This window comes from Sprattus sprattus (genome assembly GCF_963457725.1).
Source record: "Sprattus sprattus genome assembly, chromosome: 11".
Lineage (NCBI taxonomy): Eukaryota > Metazoa > Chordata > Actinopteri > Clupeiformes > Clupeidae > Sprattus > Sprattus sprattus.
This window is the reverse complement of record NC_137909.1, coordinates 7,905,549-7,926,468: the sequence shown is the minus strand read 5'-3', so window position 1 is coordinate 7,926,468 and position 20,920 is coordinate 7,905,549. Positions and strand designations below refer to the sequence as shown.

General features: G+C 42.6%; 2 protein-coding genes across 6 annotated transcripts; one reads left to right on the top strand and one right to left on the bottom strand.

The window, feature by feature from the left end:
* Positions 1–356: 356 nt before the first annotated feature.
* xpo7 (exportin 7) lies at positions 357–17,130 on the top strand. 5 transcript variants are annotated; one of them, XM_080848067.1, is made up of 28 exons: positions 357–402; positions 4,704–4,850; positions 4,988–5,081; positions 5,227–5,393; positions 5,583–5,648; positions 6,437–6,541; positions 6,690–6,855; positions 7,103–7,176; positions 7,581–7,700; positions 7,875–8,021; positions 8,185–8,357; positions 8,733–8,926; positions 9,108–9,213; positions 9,325–9,460; positions 10,716–10,789; positions 11,905–11,985; positions 12,152–12,215; positions 12,418–12,526; positions 12,660–12,766; positions 12,887–12,975; positions 13,142–13,249; positions 13,514–13,596; positions 13,893–14,107; positions 14,205–14,343; positions 14,518–14,678; positions 15,422–15,526; positions 16,327–16,454; positions 16,588–17,130. In XM_080848067.1, exons 1-28 carry the CDS (start codon positions 385–387, stop codon positions 16,679–16,681), a joined length of 3,270 nt encoding a protein of 1,089 aa, XP_080704193.1. In that variant the 5' UTR covers positions 357–384; the 3' UTR covers positions 16,682–17,130. The 5 variants fall into 5 exon arrangements, with proteins under 5 accessions (XP_080704193.1, XP_080704192.1, XP_080704191.1 ...); XM_080848066.1 differs by having other exon boundaries at positions 14,518–14,714; positions 15,422–15,520; XM_080848065.1 differs by having other exon boundaries at positions 14,518–14,714.
* Positions 17,131–18,658: 1,528 nt separating this feature from the next.
* On the bottom strand, positions 18,659–20,920 carry pbdc1 (polysaccharide biosynthesis domain containing 1). The gene is made up of 6 exons (XM_080848039.1): positions 20,869–20,920; positions 20,284–20,349; positions 19,980–20,039; positions 19,753–19,893; positions 19,244–19,355; positions 18,659–19,157 (listed from the first exon to the last, which is right to left on the bottom strand). Exons 1-6 carry the CDS (start codon positions 20,896–20,898, stop codon positions 19,060–19,062), a joined length of 507 nt encoding a protein of 168 aa, XP_080704165.1. The 5' UTR covers positions 20,899–20,920; the 3' UTR covers positions 18,659–19,059.

The window sequence follows — 20,920 nt, the reverse complement described above, 5'->3', positions numbered from 1 at the left end:
AAAGACTGATTTGATTATTTTGAAATAAATAAAAACAATTCACAATTCCAGCAATTTAAAAGACAGTCAAAATATATATTAAAAAAAACTACATGGTGTCAATTTAAAATGTTGTGACTTGGTATGATGAGTAGGAATGGAAATAAATAGGAGGATGCAAGTTGCCTGAAATTGGGTGATGTATCTTTAAGGTCCATGTAAACAAAGGCTCGTTTTTAGCGTAAGTGAGCGAAAGAAATGTTGCGTAAAGCTATTCAGAAAGGAGGCGAACAATCCTCCTGCCTTCAAGTGATGTACGATAATTGCGTAAGTGTGGAATAGAATGTAGGGATATGCGCGCATGCTCTTTGTTAGGGGGAGTGAGAGGAGCATGAATGGAGCAAAATGGCGGATCATGTGCAGGTAACTAAAGGTTTATGTTTTGATTAAATTAAAAGCAAAACAGGTTTTGGATGTCGTATTGCTGTTTTAATAGTTGGTTGGATAAGTGTATTGCTATACATTCTTTATGGAGGCACGTCAGATAACCGGCTAGGTTTATGGCTGCGATTATCAGTGTTGACTTGTGGCCTGTCATCGTGTTGATTGCTTCGTTCATAGCAATCGCTGTTGCTAGAGGTCCTTTATTGATTTTGCTTTTAAATGTAAAACTGCACATTTACATTTAAGTTTATCAGGATTGTGTGTAGGCACCCCAAAGTAATTCGGATTTTATTGCATCCACCTGAGTGGCAAATATTGATTTACATAATGTATTATTTGGTAAACAAGACATCCGACATCCATCCAATGAGCTGGCTGGCCTGACGAAACCGTGTTGCTAGCTAGCAAGATTTCAGTGGGAAGAAATGTAGACTTGTAACCGAACATCAACGGTACAGTCGCCTGAGCTGCCTTTCAAATCAAAATTGCTGCCGTTGCATCGCCATTTATATTAAAGTTGTATAAGGATGCATTGCTGCACAGTCCTTAAGTATACCGCTGTTAAGGAGCTAACCAACATTTAGCATCTTGCCTGAAGTATCGCTCATGGAATTCTCCCGCGCGACTCCTCAGCTAACATTACCTTAATACTGATAACTGAATGTGAAACTAGCCAACATTACTTGCATATGTTATGTATGGCAACCTACATATTTTGGGGTTTACTTATGTTAGTTATCAGTGTTGCACATATTTTTCTTTGGATTTAAACTCCTTTAAGCGGCTGGTATAGCTCGGTTAACCGTCCAGGTAGCACCATGATGAAATAAGAGCTAACCTTAGCTAGTATTAGAAGCTAGCTATCTGTCGTGTAGCTAATATTGCAAGCGAATACTCACAGATCTGCCTGTCTTGCTTCCAGGCTAATTTAGCAAGACATCTCGTGTAGATGATAAGGGTGTACTGACGATGTTGTACTATGCCTTTGGAGTTCGAGGGTTAGCAATGTACCTAGCTGCCACCGACATGTTGTCTAATCCCATACCGCTTGCAAGTAGTTCTCGGCTGGCTAGATAGCTTGCTAACCCTGTGCATATTTGCTAACTTCGCTACTTAGCTCACTAGCCTTGGCTATATGGATTTCGTTACGTCTCGCTACTCTTGTCAGTTGGCTAAGTAGCTACAGAGAGGTAGCTAATGTTGACCGTGTCTGCTTCATGCTAATTCCAGTGATCATGTTGCCATAGAAAAGGGATGCTTCTGTCTGTAAGTTAATACCAATCACCTTGTGATTGTATGGTTAAGCAGTGGGCCATACTGAGCCAACTTACTCGGTTATTTGAATAAGTGTTCTAACTATTCTATGATTCATTCATGGTTGCTAACGAGGTAATAAGCTAGTTCGCTTGTAGGTTGTTATAGAGATAATCTGCTGGGGTCTGGGGAGAAAGTGATTTTTTACATGACACTGTGCTAACGTTATCTCTCCATACAACCAGCACATCATAAGTTATACATTTTTTAGTAGCTGTAGTGTGATGTTGTATATATTGATATATTTGTACAGTTTTAAGTACCGTTAACTATCCTTTCTATATGGCCAGCGTCTATTTCACCTCAGCTTTGCCAACTAATACGCTTGTGACCGCTATTTTAAACTTCATTGCCGAGCTTGCAGCTTAGCTGTGTGGTTCACCTGTCTAACTATTAGATGGCTCATTTAAACAATAATACCCGTATTAATCTGAAACCTACGGATGTATTTGCTGCTCATCATGGTTATAGTTATACAGTCATCCTGCTTATGAAAACGTTCCTGGTTTACAAGCTATTGCATAGTGGCAAACCACAATGATCCTAGGAAGGCACTGGTGCCATGGAAGCCCATCGCCATCGGTACAAAGTCACAGTAGTTGTATTCGTTCTCAGTCAAACTTGCAGCGTTTCTTAAATGTGTTATACAAATACCGGGCTCTAGTGAAATCGTTATATAGACATGACTCAGCACAACGCGGACCTTTAACCTGTGTGCATTTTAACGCAAAAAACCCACTTAGGCTGGCCATTCATTGATGAATTGTATTACTGTTTGCTCCCATGGCATTTTTTCACAATTACATTGATGTGTAGATTTAAAGGTGAGATCACCTATCTAGTTAAAAAGACATACAACAGTGGTTAAGATAATGCTCTCCAGCAGGTCCCATATCTTTTTCCCCTTCCAGACCCTTAAAATGCAAAACATCTGAAGCAAAATCCTAGGAAATAGTCTTCTCACCTTTTCCTGAGTGTCATCACACACAGTTGACCTGCGAATAATATGTGTAGATGTCTACAAATATTTTAATTTTTGGCAACTACATACCACACCTGTGAGAGTTGAACACAAAATGCACATGCTTTCATGACCAACTTAATGTATTTTAATGCACCATAATAGCATATAGCATACTTGTGTCATCTGCAGTAATCGTTGCACCTTTGAATTCACTTGCTTTTACTGTTTTCAGGCTGTGTCCATGATAAATCATCCAGCTATGTTTCTAAGTCTGTCTTTTGTTTGTTAAATAGCCTAATAGTAATACTTTCTCGAGCTGACCATATCAGCCTCCTGTACAGTAAACCTTGTCTGTCCAAGTTTTATGGCACTGAGAGCCAAGCCACTAAATCAGCATGAGATGGGAGTAATTTTGTAGTCATACAGTCAGAGGAACTTTTACAGTGGTGAGTGAACCAAACAGACCCGTGGTCCTCCCAAGCTGAATGTTCTCTCTTCAGAGAGTGACCCTTATCTCCTGCCAACAGTTCCCTGGTAATGGCAGGGCCTTTTTTATCTTTGCAAATCCAAAATGCATTCTCCCTGTGTTCCTCCTCTCAGGGGCCCACTCTCCCTTTTTATCAGCATTTAGGGGACTAGTAATCAGCAGCTCACATTGTCATGGGCACACACTGTGTGCTTTTTGGTTAGCTGCTGGAGGTGTACAGGAGTCTTAAGGTGCCTGATGCATCAGCTGCTGTCGTCCATATCATTTGGGTTTCTTGCAATTTATCAGTGATGCCAGACGTCTGCATATGTCAGGTGGCGTGTGTGACAGAGCAGTGTGAAACTTTATGCACGTCTCTATGTAGGCCTGTTGCCTGTCTCACGTACCACATAGACTGAACTTGAAGTTATTTCATGTGGTTTTAAAAATACAAATAAGAAAATGTACTGGGTAGTGTTCAGCCACAGAGGTTGCTGGAGGTGGTAGGTGGTTTGTGGGGGTGGGGAGGGTAATGAGTCAGCTTTTTTATTTTCTGTCTGCTCGAGATCAGTGATGCAGTACTGTGTGTTGTCATCTTATTACTGTGTGTTGTGTTAGTTAATATTCATGTATCAGGCATTCAGAAATTAAGATGGGTTAGCCTTTGCCTCTGTTTCCCCAGCCGACTTTTCTCAAAAGCAATAGACCTAAGGGGCAATCAAGTGCTCAGCACTGACAAACACAACACTAACTTCCAGTGTTGTGTGTTTTAAACACGGCGATGCTCAAAGAAAGTGAGAGCAGGAGTCATTTTCGAATAGATGCTCTCGTAAAAAGGAGGAGGCCGTATGCTGGGTTGCTAACATGATCTTGTCTTGGGTTACTAACATGAGGTTCCTCAATGACCTAACAGAAAAGGGTTAAACCACAGACAAACTTAAAAAAAAAAAAAACTGTTCAAATGAAAAAAAGGCTGAAACTTTACTTCACTTCAGCCTGAATCTTGTTTGATCTTGGAATCTTGGAAAAGTGTCTAATTTTCTTAGGTTTTAGGCCTATTTGTTTGCATTAAGTAATAGCTTTTATTGTTTGAATAAGATGAAGTACCAATGGCTTTAATCAATCAATAAAAACAATGCCTTTATTTAATCAATTCATTAATCAACTCATATTATCTCCAGATGGGATTACTGTCTCCTTTCTATCAAAAGCACACATACTTTTCATACGTTTAAAATGCGTTAGCCAAGCTTCTTTAAGATTTTTGAGTGTTAACCTGTCATTCTATAGCTCCATTGTTGGTGCTTAGCAGGGGGTGGAAATGAGAACTAATCATAGTAAGTAGTCATGCAAGTGTAGACGAGGCCAAATGTTCCGTGAACAACTGCTCCATTTATTCTTTTCCTCCTGCACAGGTGTCATCATCCGTGGGAACTGTGTGGTGATCTGCAATTGCATTTGTGTTGTGCCCTGTTTACTAGTTCTTTGTTCTTGTTCTCGTTAGTGTAAGTGCTTATGTCTCCACCTGTGTTCCAGAGCCTAGCCCAGCTAGAGATCCTGTGCAAGCAGCTGTATGAGACCACAGACACCACCACCCGACTGCAGGCTGAAAAGGCCTTGGTGGAGTTCACCAACAGTCCCGACTGCCTGAATAAATGCCAACTCCTGCTAGAGAGGGGAATCGTAAGTATTCCTGTTAGAAGGCTTCAGATGTCCTGTGCCATTAGTTTGTGTTTAATGAAGCGATTCAAAGTTTAGCCTGGGTGAATGACACATTGCATGTCTGTAGTGGTAAAGCTCATTTTGTTGTGCCTTTGCAGTCGTCCTACTCACAGTTACTGGCTGGCACATGTCTCTCCAAACTGGTCTCCCGCACTAGCAACCCACTTCCTTTGGAACAGCGCATAGACATCCGTAAGTTCTGGCCCAGTCACTTGTTTGCTCTTGCCTGTGAGGCTGTGTCATTCTCATGCCTTTTTAATCAAGTGCAGAGATGATGACTGCATTGTTTTGGGGTTTTCAGGCATCTAAATTTGACCAATACCTCTTCCTTCCCCAGGGAATTATGTTCTTAACTACCTGGCAAGTCGACCAAAGCTTGCTGCCTTTGTGACCCAAGCGTTGATCCAGCTCTACGCCAGAATCACCAAGCTTGGATGGTTTGACTGCCAGAAGGAAGATTATGTCTTTAGGAATGTCATCGTAGATGTGACAAGGTTCCTCCAGGTATGGTTCACTGTGTTGGATGAGGTTCAAATGTAAACAGGTTTCTCTGGTTCATTAGTATGTAATGAATGATTGACACTTCTGGTGTTTTACATTGATGCATGGAAATGTTTCATACCTCTTCATCACTGAACTTTAGACTTTAGACGGACTCATCACTTTAATGATAAATGTTTTGTGGATTTTCAGGACAGTGTTGAGCACTGCATCATAGGAGTGACTATTCTTTCGCAGCTTACCAATGAAATTAATCAAGTAAGTTCCTCTGTGCTTCTCATTAATGTATGTGTTTACATGATCTTACCCCTCATAAACGCATTGCAGGTCTCTTGCTATGCTGCTTAGTGGGTCAGACTTTCCCTTAAAAAAAGCACACACATTTTGAAGGGTGGTGAAGCCATTCAGAAAGTTTGTGTCCACATTTAGTCTGCTTTTCTTCCACTCCACCAAAATCTTCTCCTCCAACTTAGGAGTATCCTACAGTTATGATGGCAATTTGTGACATCAGTTTTAATATGGCTATAATGCAGAATATCACAGTGACATAGACTGACATGAACAGCCTTAATGGATAATGAACATCATTAATGGCCTCCATGATAAAGATGGACAGTGGAGTCAGTAATGACTCACCTCGTGGCCTTCACTAATGGATTAGCATAAACCATTTGAGCCAACATTGTACGCTAAGTGCTGTGAATGCATTTTTAGAACAGGATGTGTCTGTTGAAATGCACAGATTCACATCCTGGCTTTGAATCTAAAGGCATTGTTTTGTTTTTTTTGTATAATATATATTCAGCTGGTGCCTTTCACAAAAACCTCATAACCAGTGTATGTATTTGATTATCATGTCAAAAAAAATGTTCAGCTTTTTGTATGAGTATGATAACTAGCTGAAACCATTGTTGATGTAGATGGCTTGGTAAAGCAAACATATGGCTGCCTGTGGGGCCAACTGGCTTAGAGGAACGAGCTATGACTATGAGCCCTCAGATCTCTGGTGTGGAGAAGCTCGGCTGACATCCTTTTGTTTGTTCCAGGCGGACACAACACATCCCCTGACTAAGCACCGGAAGATTGCGTCGTCGTTCCGGGACTCCTCATTATTCGACATCTTCACACTGTCCTGCAATCTCCTGAAACAGGTCAGTCAGAGGGCACCTCTTCGCCTCTGAGGCGTCGCGTTAACTTCGCTGGCCCTCTCTCTGGAGCTCCTCCGTATGCTCCTGTGAGGTCTTGTTCTGTGGAGCGCTTGCTTGCTCTCTCTAAGACTGTTGCCAATGTTGCCCTCAGGCCTCGGGGAAGAACTTGAACCTGAACGATGAGAGCCAGCACGGTCTGCTCATGCAGCTGCTCAAGCTGGCCCACAACTGCCTCAATTTCGACTTCATCGGCACGTCCACGGATGAGTCCTCCGATGACCTGTGCACCGTCCAGATCCCCACCAGTTGGAGATCAGGTGAGTGTGTGTGTGGGGGGGGGGGGGGCTAACTGTTTGGAGATGGGGATGGGTTGAGGAGATGTATCAGAGGTGAAGTAGGTGAGGATAAGACAGGCGTGTGAGGTGTATGAGAAACTCACGGACTGGGGATGAATTTTGAGCTAATTGAAGATTTCAATTTTATGAATTTACAATAGAAATTATTGGCTAGTGGAGTTCAATGTGGCTGATGTATGTCTCTCTCTCACTTACTTCTTTTCAACAGCGTTTTTGGACTCCTCGACCCTCCAACTGTTTTTTGATTTGTATCATTCCATCCCTCCTTCCCTTTCTCCCTTGGTAAGTGGCTTGGTTGTCCATTACGTTTTTGAAGGATAATGGGGTGGTTGTTTTCATGTGGCTTTTTGCCTTTCGTTCGGTCAGTAAAAATGGATGTCATGGTTGTCAAGTTTCAGTCGGAGTTTGATTTGAGTAAATGGTTGCAGGAAATGTTCTTATTATTTCCATGTGGACTCATGCTGGCAATCTAGTTGAGGCCTAAGTTTATGTCTCCATGCTGGTTCCGGGAAGTTGCATTCTCCACCTGCTGGATACTAACACAATGACGCAAGTGAATTTTCTTGCCGAAACAGCTGTGGAGTGTGCCGAATAGGCTTTTCCTTACTCGTAGTGTTTTTGTTCTGAAAACCCGTTTTTCCTGTTTAAATGACTTACCATTCCACCCTCAACCCTGTTCTGTTTAGGTTTTGTCTTGCCTAGTTCAAATAGCATCCGTACGGCGGTCACTCTTTAACAACGCTGAGAGGGCAAAGTTCCTCTCTCATCTAGTAGATGGAGTGAAGAGGATACTGGAAAACCCACAGGTAATTGTTGTCCTTGTTAAATAACAGGATATGCCATGGTATCTTATCATATTAGTACAGCTGTCTCTACATTACATTTTAAGAGTTGAAGGTTCTTGTTCTTAACTGCTCTTTGCCAACACACATGAACAGTCCCAAAAAGCATTGCCTTGAAACAATTATTTTGATTTCCAGAGTCTGTCTGATCCAAACAATTACCATGAATTCTGTCGACTGCTGGCCAGACTAAAAAGTAACTATCAGCTTGGAGAGCTGGTAAAAGTGGAAAACTACCCTGAGGTTATAAGATTGATCGCCAATTTCACAGTCACCAGCTTACAGGTTAGTAGACATTGCCTGTTACAACAAGCATCGTCACACGAGTCACCATTTGTTCTTGCTGTCAATCAGTAAATGCTTAACATGGTACTATTGTGGTTGTGAAACATTATTGCATGTGTCTGCAGGTCTACCCCAGTAAAAATTGTATATGTGTTATTTGCAGCACTGGGAGTTTGCCCCAAACAGCGTGCATTACCTGCTGAGCCTGTGGCAGCGGCTGGCGGCCTCTGTGCCCTATGTCAAGGCCACAGAGCCCCACATGCTGGAGACCTACACTCCAGAGGTGACCAAGGCCTACATCACGTCACGGCTCGAGTCGGTGCACATCATCCTCAGGTACACAGGCCCCTGTAGACACCATGAGAAGCCAAGGCCTTGTGGTAACTCGTTAGCGTTTGTAGTGACTAAGCAGTAAAGACACTGGGTTAGTTTGGTCTTTCGGTCTATAGACGTTGTGCTTTGTGTCATGATGTATAGATGATGTGGGTGTTGTATTGGGGGGGGGGGAATCCTAATAATGCCCTGATCGCTTTTTGTTCTCTATGGGAAAATATGTTTTTTAGAAAATGAATGATGTGTGTGTGTTTATTTCAAAGGTTCCACTCAACCTGCATTTCTTCGAGGTCATACTTTGAACACATCTTACTCACTGACTGAATGTGTTTCTTTGTTTGTTTGATTGTTTGTTTTGTTTTTGCCTGTCCCACTCAGGGATGGCCTAGAGGACCCTCTGGATGATGCAGGCCTCGTGCAGCAGCAGCTGGACCAGCTGTCCACCATCGGTCGCTGTGAGTACGAGAAGACGTGCGCCCTGCTGGTGCAGCTCTTCGACCAGTCCGCCCAGTCCTACCAGGAGCTGCTCCAGTCCACCAACTCCAGCACCATGGACATCGCCGTTCAGGAAGGTGAGGATGCCACCTCAGTCACAGGCAGCTCTGGTCTCAGCGCTTGCCACTGCATATTGTCCTTTTCCAATGAATCAGTCCTACTATTTACCTTCAAGTGTCCCAACATCTCAAATCTCTCTTAATCTGAATATTGTATCGGAATATATCTAATATTGTCTGTCTGTGTGTGTGTGTGTAGGCCGATTGACTTGGCTGGTGTACATCATCGGGGCTGTGATCGGAGGCAGGGTATCTTTCGCCAGTACAGATGAACAAGACGCTATGGATGGAGAGCTTGTGTGTCGGTAGGCATCCAGCTGGGACCTTTTGCAAACATTCCTGAGAACCATTTCAGTTCAGTTATTCAGCACGTTCCAAACTTTTCATTTTGCCACTGGGTTTGGTTTTGTCCTCAGAGTCTTACAGTTGATGAATTTGACCGACTCGCGACTGGCGCAGGCCGGCAACGAGAAGCTGGAGTTGGCCATGCTCAGTTTCTTTGAACAGTTCCGCAAAATTTACATCGGTGACCAGGTGCAGAAATCATCAAAGGTGAGATTCTTTCAATCAACTAGTCCACCCTTGGCTGTTGTGTGGTTCCATAGGTTTCCTTGAAGTTGAGGAAACAACTTCAATTCAATTTTATTTATATAGCTCCAGAACAATACATTGTCTCAAGGCGCTTTACAGAGCCCAGAGCCCGGACCCCCTTAGTCCCTGATAGTCAGCCTAGCTGTGTGTGTGTGTGTGTGTGTGTGTGGTTGTGTGTGTGTCTGTGTTTTATGTTTTTAAATGAACTAAAAGATGGCAGATGTGTCAACCCCGTGCCCTTCCTGCTGTGGAATGCCCAATCCCTTTTGTCACTGCAGTGTTTATGCCTCTCCTTTGTGGCCATGCCGTCGACTCAGCCCTTTTAATTGCTTGGTGGTGCATTTAGATAAAGGCCTCACATTTTTCTTTCCATCCTGCTCATTAGTGGCCTTCAGTAAAAGATGTGTTCATGATGTTGACAGTTGAAAGTGTTGTGTTGTCACCTCCATGGCAAATCCATCCATTGCGTGGTTTCTCTCTTGTGCTGCCCAGAGGCTTCAAAATGTGAACACCTCAGATAAGTGGTGTACAGTAGTAGTGGAATTTAGTATCGCTGTCCCAGTTTATTGTGTCCTCCATTACTAGTTTTTGTTGTTTTTGTTTTGTCCCCCCCAAATAAATGATAGACATGGCTTTAGCCAACCCCTCCTTCAGTATTTGTCTTTACTCTAACATAAGTGTGGTGGCAACACGAATGGATCCAAATCATTTTGGTTCCTAAAGAGGAGAGAGCTGAACTTCTCAAGCGTACGTTTGAAGTTAAAGTTAAGATGAATGCTTTGGGCGGGTTGTTGGACCTAGCTGTACTTAGAAGTGCCTGTCTTCTTCAGTGCTGCACTATTAATAGAGAGGCTGTCTGTGCCCCAAAAATACCATGACTCATCAGAACCCATTTTCCAGACAGAATTGTGACATGAGTTTTCTTTTTCTTTTTCTTTTCTTTTCTTTTTCTTTTTCTTTTTGGAAGGTGACAGTCCCAAGTGAGTGTAGGGAAACTGGGATAAGTGATACTGCAGAATGATCGTGCAGAAGATATTTCTGCATAGTAGCATTCTGAATAGAATTTCAATGTACGACTATGTAAATTCCTATTCCAAATCCAGACTGTAGGTTCTAACCTTGTAATTCTGGAAGGATTCTAACTGTGTGTGTCATTGTGGGTGCTCCTGTAAAACTGTTGACCATGCTGCTTTGTTTTGGGCCTTTTCTCCTGCAGTTGTACCGGCGCCTGTCTGAAGTCTTGGGACTTAATGATGAGACCATGGTACTCAGTGTGTTCATTGGGAAAATGTGAGTGCTCTTCTTTCTTTCATACTACCATTGATTATCGTGATGGATATAAATTCAGGTGTGATACAAACACTTTTCCCATGTTTGGCCCTGAATAGGGTCTTAAACAAGACGTGTGCAGTTAGATTTTTCTGATTGTATTCATACTAGCTTTTAGTTGGCCCTTAGTTACTAGTATAGTTATGAATAGTCTGGTGATTGTGCGCTGAACTGTGGATGTTGATGGTACTGCAAGTGGCAGTGTGGTTCACCCAGTTCCACTGTAGAACTACATTACTGCACATTTCAGTTAACACTTGGTTGCTGATAAAGAAGACCTTGACAATTATTTGAGTAACGTGACAATTATCTGATGAGTGCGGGTGCAGTCCCTCGTACTGGGTGGGCCTTTCAGAAATGATGAGAACCGTGGCCTTAGAAAAGCTGGTGACTCCATTGCAGTGTTGGACTTTGTCACCCCACAGTCGTTACAAAAATAGGCATCTTTAAAAAATAAAATGAAATCCCCTACAGTGTAAGAGCCTCACATCCTCGATGTGTAGTGTGAAATGCTCTGTGGTTCTTTGAAAGTTAAACGTAAGAGCAAAGCTGAACCCACAATAGAAACCCTTTCTTTACTCCTACATAAAGCCTTTACTAGATGCCTCGTCTTCTTGACATAAAAATCTCATTATTTCCCAACAGCTTAATTATTACTTCCCTATCTCTCTTCCAGTATAATCAGGAGGGCTAAATATCCACATTTCTCTTCTGTAATGTGATCATAATCTTTAGCTGGTTACATTTGGGCTTTTAGGCCGAGATTGGTGGTCAGTGGTGTATAAACATGAACGGTTAAGTAATAAGAAAGGTGTGTATGCCAGCTGAAGTCATTGCGTTTGTGGTGGATTGGTTTTGCATAATGTGCTTCAACATGTCTCTATGCCATACCTAACCTCTTATCATCAGTGTTTCGGTGCTTTGTTGGTTTTTGTATCAAAACCATACACACCAATTCGCCGAGTGACTTTGTTACATGAGGTTTTTCTTTTTTGCAACACAAGCAACAATATATTTGCCTGTTTTTCTTATGTTGATGTATTGACGGGGCTTTTCTGTTTTTAATTTTTATGTAGAATTACCAATCTGAAGTACTGGGGACAGTGTGAACCAATCACCTCCAAGACACTACAACTTCTAAATGACCTCTCCATTGGATATCCTTACCCAGCCAGTTCCCAATATGGACACATATAGCCACGTATTAACAGATACAGTTAACATTTTCTCAGTAGTACTGTTGTCATGTCTTGTTGTGCTTCATTGTTGCTTGGTCAAGTGTAAAGTTCTCTCCCAGCTTGTTCCTTGACGACCTCCTTGTACGTACAGTAGTGTGAGAAAGCTGGTGAAACTCACTGCGGTCCAGTTCATGCTGAATAACCACACAGTGAGTAATTCTCCCCTCTCTTCCATGACCGGCTCACATGAGCACACAAAGCTAAAATGTCACTGGTTTGCCTTGGCAAGAGGGCCCTGTTACCCCATAATCTCCCTAATCTGACCCAGGGGCTCATAATAACCCCTGCTCATTATTCTCCTTCTCTTTGCCTCCCTTCCTCTTTCTCTCTCTTCACCCTTTCTTTTCCCAGAGTGAGCACTTTTCCTTTCTTGGCGTGAACAATCAATCCAACCTCAGCGACATGAGGTGTCGGACCACCTTCTACACAGCCCTCGGCCGCCTGCTCATGGTGGATCTGGGTGAGGGTTTGTCCGTCTCCTTCGATGCGTCGACTTGTGAATGAGCTACAGACTAAATCATTGTTCGTGAAGGTCTAAATGTTTGAAGTTGTTTACCTGTTGGCTTATGTACGTGTGGTTGTGTCTGCAACAGGGGAGGACGAGGACCAGTTTGAGCAGTTCATGCTTCCTCTGACAGCAGCGTTCGAGGCCGTTGCAGCAATGTTCAGCACTAACACGTTCAATGAGCAAGAGGCCAAAGTATGTGCTCCTGGTAGAACTTTGGGAACTGGGTTTAATTTGGGTTATCGTTTGCCGTTCATTGCACCGAATGGCGGAACGTAAGGGATCTGTAGACTGAAGTTCATGTCTATTTTCCAGAGGACATTAGTGGGACTAGTTCGAGACCTGAGAGGAATCGCCTTTGCCTTTAACGCCAAGACCTGCTTCATGATGCTCTTTGACTGGATGTATCCTTACTCTCTACAATACTATTTTTTTTACATATGTTCAAGCATGTAAAAAAAAATCAAAAGTGTCCAGTCATTTAATTCACCAAAGCCCAAAACAAGTATGCTTCTCTACCCCTTGCAGAAGATACAGAGTTGTTTTCTTAACGCAGTCTCTCCTGAACAGCTACCCCACTTACATGCCCATCCTGCAGAGAGCGATAGAGCTCTGGTACCATGTCCCTGCCTGCACCACTCCTGTGCTCAAGCTGATGGCTGAGCTCGTCCACAACAGGTACAGTTTGAGACCAGCAGTTCGCACAACACGCCAGCTGCACTTCGGAGGTCAATCCCGAGGTGCCATATTTCTGCCGTGTTGACGCCATCTGGATGCTCTTGTTTCATAGAGGCAATTAGGGACATTCTTTTTGTCAGTTGCTTCCCTTTCCCACCCCCTCCTATGAGTCAAGTGGTCTGGATTTAATTCACACGGAAATAAGTTTTAATTAACACCTTCTGAAGATCTGCTGTCGAGCCATGTTGTGTTTGTGTCACTCAGGTCCCAGAGATTACAGTTTGACGTGTCCTCGCCCAACGGGATCCTGCTGTTCAGAGAAACAAGCAAAATGATTACCACCTACGGTACGTCTTTCACACGCCTTTAGGATTATTTGTCTCAAAGTTTTCGCCGCAAATACCTCTAGTTGAACACGTCATCCATTTTCGTCAGCTTGTTCAAGTGATCCGCTGGTTGTTTTCTAACCGGAAATGTATTTAACTTTAATTGAGAAGGGTACACTAAAATCATTGGTGTACACGTGAAGAATTTGGTGTTATGTTGTACACCATGTTTTCCTCATGTATGTTTCCGCATACATATTTTCATATGTGGGTAGATTCAGCAGGCTGATCCCTGGTGTTGTGTTTCCTGTGCTTAGGGAACCGCATCTTGACTCTGGGCGAGGTGCCAAAGGACCAGGTGTACGCGCTGAAGCTCAAGGGCATCTCCATCTGCTTCTCCATGCTCAAGGCTGTGCTCAGCGGTAACTACGTCAACTTCGGTGTCTTCCGTCTCTACGGCGACGATGCCCTGGACAACGCCCTTCAGACCTTCATCAAGCTTCTCCTCTCCATCCCACACAGCGACCTGCTTGTATGCAACACACACACACACACACACTAACACACAAACTATTCCTAGCACCATTTTCAAGTGTTCTGAAAGTGGCTTTGATATGTTGTCAATGCAGGACTATCCCAAGCTCAGTCAGTCCTACTACTCACTGCTAGAGGTGCTCACCCAGGACCACATGAACTTCATCGCAAGCCTGGAGCCTCACGTGGTCATGTACATCCTATCCTCCATTTCAGAGGGGCTCACTGCACTTGGTAATAAAAAAAAAAAAAATCTAATAGTGTTTTTAGCTTGCATGTTCAGTAGTTTAGAACTACCAGTCATGTTGAATTTGATATGCTAGGTAATGGTTAATGAATAAAAAGTATGATTTAAGATAGTGGCAATGATGACCGGTCATCCATCATGTCTCTCTCCTTCCCTCTCAGATACAATGGTATGCACGGGCTGCTGCTCGAGCCTGGACCACATAGTAACGTACCTGTTCAAGCAGCTCTCGCGCAGCACCAAGAAGCGGGCAGCTCCCATGGCCCAGGAGAGTGACCGCTTCTTGCACATCATGCAGCAGCACCCCGAGATGATCCAGCAGGTGAGGGGCACGTCCGCTACACCACCCCTGGCTCAGGTGATGAACCTGGTCTTGGCCAGTTCCGTAGTCTGTACTGTATCTGTGCAAGTCAAAAGGTTCTATTGCCTCCCAAATCGTAAAACACAAAGACAAAACTAATACTCCAATGTGGTTAAATTCCAATCCATGCTTGAATTGACAGAATTACTATTTTGTGTAATCAGAATCAGAATTCTTTTAATAAAGAAACGCTCACACGGAAACCTGTGCAAAACTAAATTGCTAACCACAGAGCTAACTAAAAGATGCAGATCATAACATCTGAACGGACATACAGCTAGATGGCAGTGTTCTCATAAGCCATAATAGCCATATCCACAACCCTGTTGTTCTGAGCAAGCATATGAGGCATGGTAGTTTGTTTGATGTGGTTTTTGTTACAGATTTGTTGAAAAATTGGACAAACAATGCAGAAATAATTCCCTTTTAGAAAGTGTCTGTGTGCCAAGGTCTTAATCTATTCAGAAATGCAGAAAGTTAAGGATGGATACCTAGGATATCATTCCAATATGACAACACCAGTGATGGGCGGGGGGCTCAGGGAGCAGAGCGGAAGGAAACCGTAGAGATGTGTGTTCTCAAATCTGGGCCTAGCATTAACGTGATGGTAGATTTTAGATTTAAGGTTTTAATGGATCATTTCAATGAACTCGCATGAGGTCTTCCTAAAATATTGCATTTTTTTTCCTCCCTTTGTTTTCCAGATGCTGTCAACTGTGCTCAATATTATTATTTTTGAAGACTGCAGGAATCAGTGGTCTATGTCGCGACCACTTCTAGGCCTGATCCTGCTGAATGAGAAGGTAGGGGTAGGTAGTGTCTTTACTTTGGCATATTGGAAACGCCATGATTACTGTCAAGTGTCTGCTGCAAGGCCCCAACGCTCATGCCCAAGGTCATAGTACACACAGGTACACAAGCACACAGGCATTTCTTTGTATGTTTCAATACATATTATTTATTTATTTTACTGCCTTGTTAGTGTCGCTTATCAACAAATGGCCCTCTCATTTGGCCCTCTCATTGTGCAACAAATAAACTGCTTTTTCAAGTACTATCCATGTACACACAGACTGTGTGCATCGTGAACATTTTATGGCATAAATTTACTTTGCAACTTTGGGGCCATTTTAGCATTTGGATTTACAGTTAGTTGTGTCATCAGTGGCATGACTAAGTCTCGAGTTGGGTCCCTTAGATCTTTCCCATCCACCGTATTTTCCCCACTGTTAACCACATACAATATGTAATGTAATTTTATGAAACAAACCTGTGTATGCATCATGCGATATAGTTGTGGTGCCGCCCCAACAGCAGAGGTTTGTGCTCCATATGCAATCTGGTAGGAACACACAACACCCCTTACTTTATCATTATGGAAGATTGATTGTGATTGAGTGAATGGAATTGTGTTTGAAATGAGAGAGAGAGAGGAAAGTCCATTTCGGTGTATAAGACGCACCCAATTATTACCGCTGGGCTGCAGAGATTAGGCTGAATCAATTTATCAACTGTAGTTAATAGTCTGGAAATTACATTTTATTACATTCCAATTAATAGAAACTGAGTAGCACCTAATCTGTCCTTTATGTGTGGTTTTGTATCATAGTATTTTGCAGACTTGAGGAACAGCATTGTGAACAGCCAGCCACCAGAAAAACAGCAAGCCATGCACTTATGCTTTGAAAACTTAATGGAGGGCATAGAACGGAACCTGCTTACCAAAAACAGAGACAGGTATGCTATCCTCTGCAGTTGGTTCTTTTTTAAACAGGTTTACCCTGTGGTAAAGAGTGCAAGAGTCCTCAACCGTTATTTAGACCATCTTCCTTTCTGCTTTGTTGTAATCATTCTTATTTTACACCTTCAGGTTTACACAGAACCTTTCAGTATTTAGAAGAGAAGTCAACGACTCCATGAAGAATTCCACTTACGGGGTAAACAGCAACGACATGATGAGCTGACATTCCACAGAGCACCAGCGGTGTGGTCGCACCCCCCTCTGTGCTCCCGCATCCTCAACCCCCTAGGCCTAGACGCCAGGGAGTCACCGCTGCGCAAGCCTGCACCTCCTGCTCCCCGACCCTTAACCTCAGCACCATTTCTTCCCCTCCCCCCCCACCCTCTCCCTTGCTCTTCTCCCGTTTTTATATATTCACATATAAATACACACAGATTTTAAAGCCAGTTTCTCGAGGTCACTCCACTGTCCTTCCTGTAGTCAGTCGGGGCTCAAAGTCCAAAGAGCGTTTGGTTGGGGAATCGTTGAGGGCAGAAGAGTGGGGGTGCCTAGAGACACTGGCACAAACTGATGAGTGGCTGCTGTTCTTCCATCTCTCGAGATTTAGGGAGGGTGTGGATTTTGTGTGTGTGTGTGTGTGTGTGTGTGTGTGTGTGTGTGTGTGTGCGCGTGTGTGTGGGGGTGTGCGTGTGTATGTGTGTTTGGGGAGGGGAGGGGAGGGGGGGGCCGGGTGTAAGCTGGTATATGTAGTGCTCTGCTTCTGCCTGCCTTGTATAGAAACACACACAAAAAGAAGTGTAAATTTTTTTCATAACATTTTGAACAATGTTTATAATGATTTCGATTTAAGAAAAAAAAAAAAAAAAAAAAAAGATGAAAGTGTGTGACATTTTTACAGTCTAGTAAGTTAGTGCAACTGTGCTGAAGTGTGGGTTTGTCTGTATGAAGAGAATACTATATCCAAGTGACCGATGTTTGATTGGCGTGAGTGGTGTGATGATAGATCCAGTACAGTCAGAGAGGCGCTTGTGGAGGCGGGGCATGGGAAAGAGGGTGGGGTGGGGGGCGTTTTGCGTGAGGGAAAGAAGAAAAAATGCGTTTGTATATTTTCCTTAAATCTTTAGAGTGACATGATGGCGCATGGAAGACTTTGTAAATACACTATTTCCTGCTGCCTTTCAGTTGCAGAGTAATGTCTGTTTGGGGCCAGTGGGATCCCATTCCCATAACTCAAGTCTGAGGTGTGCTAATAAAATGATTGCGGCGATAATGCTAGTGGTTGTGATGAGTGACTTTAAAAAAAAAAAAAAAAAAAACCTTCCCCTTAGGCCATGGAAACATCCTCTTTGCCTTTAGCTCTGAGTTCTGGGAATACACGCTTGCTACCCTGGCCTAGGAGTTAGCGATTGAAGATCAATCAAGTGAAAGTGGATGATTGCTGTGTTCATGTGTATGATTCATTCCGAGACCTCAGCTGCTGGGGGGTGGGGTGCGCAACCACCAGTCCCCCGCCCCCCCTTATCCTTTTTTTTTTTTTAATATATATTCTCTGAAGGTTTGATCATGTCTTTTGTGGATTTTGATTAGCTAAAGAAGATTATGGTTGTAGTGAAGTTACTCTTCTCCGAGCCTTTTGTCAACTGTTGCCCTGCTTTTTAATCTCACAGGTTTCCAGTCTTTTGTGGCTTTACTTGTTCACCTGGCATTTGTTTGGTAGTGAGGCCTATAGGATGTAGCTGTGTACTTTAAAAAGAACCTGGTACTACAACTCATCAGAACAGGAGTGAATCAAATCTTGACAGTTGTCTAGCTTTCACCCCCAATGTTTTTTTTTCTGATCCCCTGAAGGATTCCCATTTTATTTTTAATAACAAAAGAAAATGATGCATCAGACTATGCTAGATTTAAAGAAAAAAAGACACATTAAACAAGAGAAAGAATGGAATATATTAGCAACTTGTGCTACTCTCAACAGATGTTGCTGCTAACTGTTTGTGAAGACCTAGCTCATCTCTAACCATGTTAAAACACTCATGGATGTTTTAAGTCCTTTCTCCCTTCGTTCCCTGATGTGAATGTGTCCTTTTTGGCGACTGCGTGTTGGGTCCATTGAGTGATAAGGTAGCTGGTTGAACTGTTTGGATGTCTGCTACATATAGTGTAAGCATTGTGACTGCAAAATAAACATCAATGGTTTGTATATGAAGCTGTATTTATTCCACACAACTCCAAACCCATATGCCAGTTGTTTGAGGGTACAGTTGACCGTAAAGAAAGGAATGCAGATACAGCATCAGGAAATGGTCATACAAAAAGAAAAACATAGGATGAGACAATGGTGGTTCATGCAATTTCCCTTTCTTTGATAATCCGTTACAAATTATGTGAAACAAAATGAAAGTATTAGACAAAGACCATGGAAGACAATACCTTGGCGCTGAACATATTTATTTGACATGAGAATCCGCACCGGAGAGTCTTCCAAAGTACTTATGTTGCCAAATATAATCTACAGTAACTCCCCCCGCCATTCCAAAATCAATTTTCTGACTTCATTGGACACACAGAAGGCCACAGATGCTGCTGCTTCTCTGTTGAAAACTAACTTTGTTCCTGCTTGCTTTTGGCGTTATAGACCGCATCATTGTAGCCTCCCCTGTTCCTTGCAATCTCAATGGCGTAAAACTGGATTCTGGTAGCTGCAAGTGAATCAGTCAGAATTACACTTAATTATATATTTAAAACATGAGCTCATTATGCAGCCAAAATTAAAAGTCTAACATACCGAATATTGTGTTTTCCTCCGTGTAGTCCTTTCTGCAGTCCAGTCGAAGTAGTGTTCCATAATTAAAGTCCTCAACAATACCCTCAAACTGATTGCAGAATGGCCTCCATCGCTAAACGAAATTACATTTAATGACAATCTGCTACCGATGTATCCCGTGTTATTTTGTAGTATCCCCCCCCCCAAAAAAACTAACAATTCTTAATTTCCAAATACATTCCTTCAGGTTGAACAGGGCGACATTAAGATACTGATGACGATGCCCACTATTCTGGGGAAAGTGCAATGTTATATGAAATAAATTACTAACTTAGTTCAAATTGAACTGAGACTAATATCATTTCAAGTATAGTAATTCCATTAGTCGCATATCCCAAGTTTGCATGTTAACATTACATTCTAAGAGTGCTACAATCAAAAAACACCAAACTGCTAGATTGCACACACTCTTTGTGCACAATTATTGGTTTGCCTTGATTACATTTTTCCAGTGACTAGGAATTACATACCTCTTTGGACTCTGGAGATTTTAGATGGTCAGGATCCAGTAATTCCAGGTTGAGGTCACTAAAACCCTCCGTGTACGCAGAATGTATTTGATCATCTGATTTCGTAAGTTTCAGCAACTTGGGATCCACAGAGGAAATCAGCTTTGGGGAGAAATGGAGAAAATAAAAACGTAAAACTGACACGTACAGAGTAAACTTAACTGAAATGATATTTGGACAGTACTTACATTAAAGTATATTTCTGCGTGGTTGTATGCCTTCATAGCCCACATTACTTCCAGTTGGGGCTAAAAAACATACAAAAAACATTTGACTTTAAAGTGAAATAATAGTGTTAGACAGATCATTATTAGGAGTACAAGACTGGGATAATCTGAAATGTAACACCGAGTCAGAACGACTGCGATACATGGGACAGATTATTGTACCAGGCCTGCATCCTCTAAAACAGAAAACACTATTACATAATGGTTCCTGCTGCATTACAAAGGGAAACATCATTTGGGCTAGCACCTGACCCACTGTACTCACATCATTACCGTACGCTTCCGCCGGGAGAGAGAGAGCGTGCGCCGCCGATGAAGCCCCCTCCACACCCTGCAAAACGTAGAATATTTTAAGGAATTAAACATGTTAGTATGTTACATGCTGTCCTTATCAGATGAACACACAATGTAGGAAGCATCTCGATACATATTTGCCATGACGTTCGAATAAATTGGTTAGCGAGCGAGCTAGCTAACTAGCTGGCTGATCATCCCAACGAACAATTATCAGTAGCCTACTCGTGACTTCACGCAAGACGTGAGAATAAATGTAATACAATGTGAGTAAAAAATATGTGAACACATCAATAGTGGACTTTACTAACCCGGTTGCAAAGGACTCTTAACAGCACGTGTGTTGCAAGCGTGGTAGGATACACGTTATCGATAGCTAACGTTGTTGCTCAGCATGTTTGTGTCTGGCCTATTGTGCTTAATGTCAGTTTAGACCTAATTTCTCTCTTATAATAGCATCAGATAGAACACCGTTGAATTAAGTATGTAATGAGCAATCACACGATATATCAAATTGTGTAACCATAGTAGGTAATGTGCCTAAAACACTCCTTACCAATGAGGCCAATCCATTTCTCGACGCCATGCTTAGCTTGCGTTGTACTGAA

What these genes read in the sequence shown, in the direction of transcription:
- xpo7 (XM_080848065.1), top strand. An exon ending in AGGTGCAGAAATCATCAAAG is followed by an intron (nt 9,461 to 10,715) that starts GTGAGATTCTTT and finishes TTTCTCCTGCAG; the next exon opens with TTGTACCGGCGCCTGTCTGA. An exon ending in CTACACCACCCCTGGCTCAG is followed by an intron (nt 14,715 to 15,421) that starts GTGATGAACCTG and finishes TTTGTTTTCCAG; the next exon opens with ATGCTGTCAACTGTGCTCAA.
- pbdc1 (XM_080848039.1), bottom strand. Translation starts at nt 20,898, where the DNA reads ATGGCGTCGAGAAATGGATTGGCCTCATTG. An exon ending in ACGCAGAAATATACTTTAAT is followed by an intron (nt 19,894 to 19,979) that starts GTAAGTACTGTC and finishes TTCTCCCCAAAG; the next exon opens with CTGATTTCCTCTGTGGATCC. An exon ending in GGAGGAAAACACAATATTCG is followed by an intron (nt 19,158 to 19,243) that starts GTATGTTAGACT and finishes ATTCACTTGCAG; the next exon opens with CTACCAGAATCCAGTTTTAC.